This window comes from Volvox carteri (assembly GCF_000143455.1).
Source record: "Volvox carteri f. nagariensis unplaced genomic scaffold VOLCAscaffold_59, whole genome shotgun sequence".
NCBI classification, from domain to species: domain Eukaryota; kingdom Viridiplantae; phylum Chlorophyta; class Chlorophyceae; order Chlamydomonadales; family Volvocaceae; genus Volvox; species Volvox carteri.
In genome coordinates, this window is record NW_003307602.1 from 248,374 (window position 1) to 251,662 (window position 3,289).

Below are 3,289 nucleotides of genomic sequence, written 5' to 3' on the forward strand. Positions count from 1 at the left end.
CTGCAGCCCTATTGCTGCAGATGGTGCAAAGAGGAGTGCTGCACATGCAGGTGTGGTGCAAGTGTGGCTGCCTGGAGCCCTCCCTGGCCCCACACCCCATGCCTGCCGGTGGTGTGAACCAGCGGCCTGAACTGACCACAGCCTGCCACTGGGGCCAGGTGCACAGGTGTGCATTTGCCAGCCATTGCAGTTGCACCGCGCCCCCCTCACCACTGCTGCCGCCACACCGGGCGCCGCTGCTGCCGCCACGCTGGGCGCCGCTGCTGCCTCCACGCTGGGTGCCGCTGCTGCTGCCACGCTGGGCGCCGCTGCTGCCTCCACGCGGGGTGCCGCTGCTGCCGCCACGCTGGGCGCCGCTGCTGCCGCCACGCTGGGCGCCGCTGCTGCCGCCACGCTGGGCGCCGCTGCTGCCGCCACACTGGGCGCCGCTGCTGCCTCCACGCTGGGTGCCGCTGCTGCCTCCACGCTGGGCGCCGCTGCTGCCTCCACGCTGGGCGCCGCTGCTGCCGCCACGCTGGCCGCCACTGCTGCCGCCATGCTGGCCGCTGCTGCTGCCGCCACCGCTGCACCTGGGCTTCGGGCTTTCATAGGTCGCGGTCAGCACCTTGCTGATGCGACCACTGCTATGAAATGCAGCCATCTCTGGCGGGTAGGCATCCAGGAACTTCTGCTGATCCAGGATGGGGGCGTGACAGAGGATGTTGCGCAGCAACCTGTGGAACCAGCGAAGCCCAACCTTGACGTCAGTCTGAGCCCTGTCGTCCCGCTCAAAATTGGTCTTGCTGCCGCGGCTGTTGCAGCGGTGGTCCCGGACCTGCAGGTAGATGGAGCACCGGGGCCGTGATCGACGCAGTTGCATGGGAAGCAGGGATGTACATGCCAGTGGCATTGCGGCCCGGCCCTGTTGGCTGGCTGCAGTCCCCATGATGACTCCAGCTGTTCGGACAAGCATCATGCCTGGAATTCGACAGGTGCTGCACTCTGACCCCTTGTTCCGTTTGCCTGCCCTCTTGGTGCCTGGTTGGGTTGTCTTGGTCGCCCCTCTAACGGTCCTCTCTACACGGGAAAAAGCTCACAGCACGTGCTCCTCTGCATCCCCACACCTGCCCAGTTCGGCACGGCAAGGAACACTACTGTTGACCCGTGGGTGCTGCAGTAGTCCTGTGACCACTGCACGCGCTCTCCTAACACACCTCACATGCTCTCCTAACACCTCACAAGCTTGGTTGCTCATTGTCTGATTGGCCACCCTGCTTGCAACCCCGCTTTTCCCCTAGCCAGCGGCATGCACTGCCAACGGTTTCCTGGCTGCTTTGTTACCATTCCTCCTGTGTTTTGCAGGTGACCTTGACGCTGTCTGCAACTGTACCTTCCTAACCTCCTCCTCCTTTTCCTCCTGCTGTGGGTCAGGGTTCGACACCCCATACAGGGCCCGTAAGTTTTTGGCCTTTTTTCGGTATCCCCGTCAGGGCCCTTCGGACTTTTCCGTGGACCCCCTAAGGATTTTGGGGCGTGAAGCGTCCCGTACAGGGCCGCCCCCGGACCGGCCTTCGGCCGGTTACGGTGGCTCCCGTAAGGATTTTGAGGATTTATAAGAGGCTGTACGGGGCCCTGTAAGGGAGAGGACGGACCATATAAAGGATAAGGCCACACACTTGGCAGACATAATTCATATTGCAATATTTAACTACACTTTTCATAATACTTTTATAGCTTCTGGTCTGTAACATCCAGCGATGGCAGACAATGAAGTCAGTGCATGCGTTGTTTGCCAAGTCTTCCAAGATGCAAGGGAAATGGGAGGCGTTTGCGAAGGAGAATGGCTGCATGCGGCTTAAGTTCCCTGCTTTCAATGCCACCTGTTGGTTCAGCCGCATGGCGTGCATTGTTGTGCTTTGTGGAAACTCGCATACCTTACTGCGGTTTTTAGCAAAGTACAAGGGTGACTGGGCCAAGGGTGCCGGTGTGTACAGCAAGTTATCCGATGTGCAAATGCTGGCACGTTGTGTCCTCCGTGATTTGCTAGGGCCATGTGAGGAGCTTAGCAAGGCTTTCCAGTCTGATGAGCTGAAGGCTCATCAAATCTTCAATAGGGTTGAAGCCACGAAGCAGGAGCTGAGCAACAGAGGTGCAGAGCCTTTGCATGGCTCAGCGTTCTCGGTTTTCAGTTCTGCAGTGAGCAAGTCTTTGGTCTGGACTGTGGGTGGGAATGCCGTACAGTTGAAGGGGAAGGTGAACAAGAAGCAGCTACATGACATGGCCAGCACTTTCATAACACTAGTTCTGTCGTATTTGGATGAGCGCTTTGCTGATGCAGCTCTCCTGTGCTCTTTCTGCATTTTCGACTCTGCCACGTATCAAGGCATGTCAGACTCAGAGGGGGCTAAGTTTGGTGAGGGTGATCTGCTAGCATTGCTAAGCCACTTCTGCTCTGCTAAGAATCCACACCGCCTGTTCGAGGTTAAGCCTGATGAGTTGCCGAACGTTTTAAAGGAGTTCAATGTCATGAAGGCACGTCTTGCTTACTACATTTCGCTTGGCAGGGTGACTTGGGAGGCAGCGAGGGTGAGTTTGCGTGCTGAAGCCCATCTCCTTCGTATGATGTGTTTGGCTCAAGTCGCTACAATCTTGCCAACACAGACGGCATGCGTTGAGTGCGGATTTAGCCGGCATTGTATTATTGTGAATCGCCTGACGAACCGGCTAAAGCTGGAAACTGTTGATTCGCTGCTTCATGTGGGGATGTTGGGACCTGCTGCTGATACCGGGGTGAAGCCACTGATTGATCAGGCTGCTGAGATCTACTCGTGTAAGGGCTATACAGGCATTATTCACAAGTTGTTTTCTGACGTTAGCAAAATTAATTTGGATCCATATGGAGAGGATGATAATGAGGAGGTTGCGACCGACCCAGAGATTGAAGTACTTGTACAAGCAACATACCCCACTAGTGACGATGAGGCTTTTAGTGACAGTGACTACGAGACCGACGTAGAACGAGATACCGATGAGTCGTGCGTGGATGAGGATTTTGATGAGGAGGAGGAGGACGAGAAAGAGGAGCAGAAGGGATGGGAGGCCACAGCAGCCAAGGCGCTTGGCTTTCACTGAGTGTGCCATGTCCCCGTGTGTAATGGTTCACGAGAAAATAACGATAATAATGATTTAGAGGGCAAAAAATGCAAAGCGTCACTTTCCACAGCGTTTCAGCCAAGGACAGTGCCCCTGTAAAGGTTTTGTGGGGATTATGGGGGCCCCCCTAAGGTTTTCGGCCGGTACAGGAGCCTGG

The 3,289-nt window shown here is 56.6% G+C and overlaps 1 protein-coding gene across 1 annotated transcript in view; it reads right to left on the bottom strand.

Annotated features, from left to right (window-relative positions):
• VOLCADRAFT_97239 (uncharacterized protein) overlaps positions 1–1,234 on the bottom strand; it is a gene marked incomplete at both ends in the record, with an annotated part of 1,900 nt that extends 666 nt beyond the window's left edge. Inside the window, 3 exons of the mRNA XM_002956257.1 lie at positions 211–670; positions 834–936; positions 1,194–1,234. Of these exons, the coding sequence (XP_002956303.1) occupies positions 211–670; positions 834–936; positions 1,194–1,234 (604 nt within the window). The remainder of the gene's footprint in view (positions 1–210; positions 671–833; positions 937–1,193) is intronic.
• Between the last annotated feature and the right edge of the window lie 2,055 nt (positions 1,235–3,289).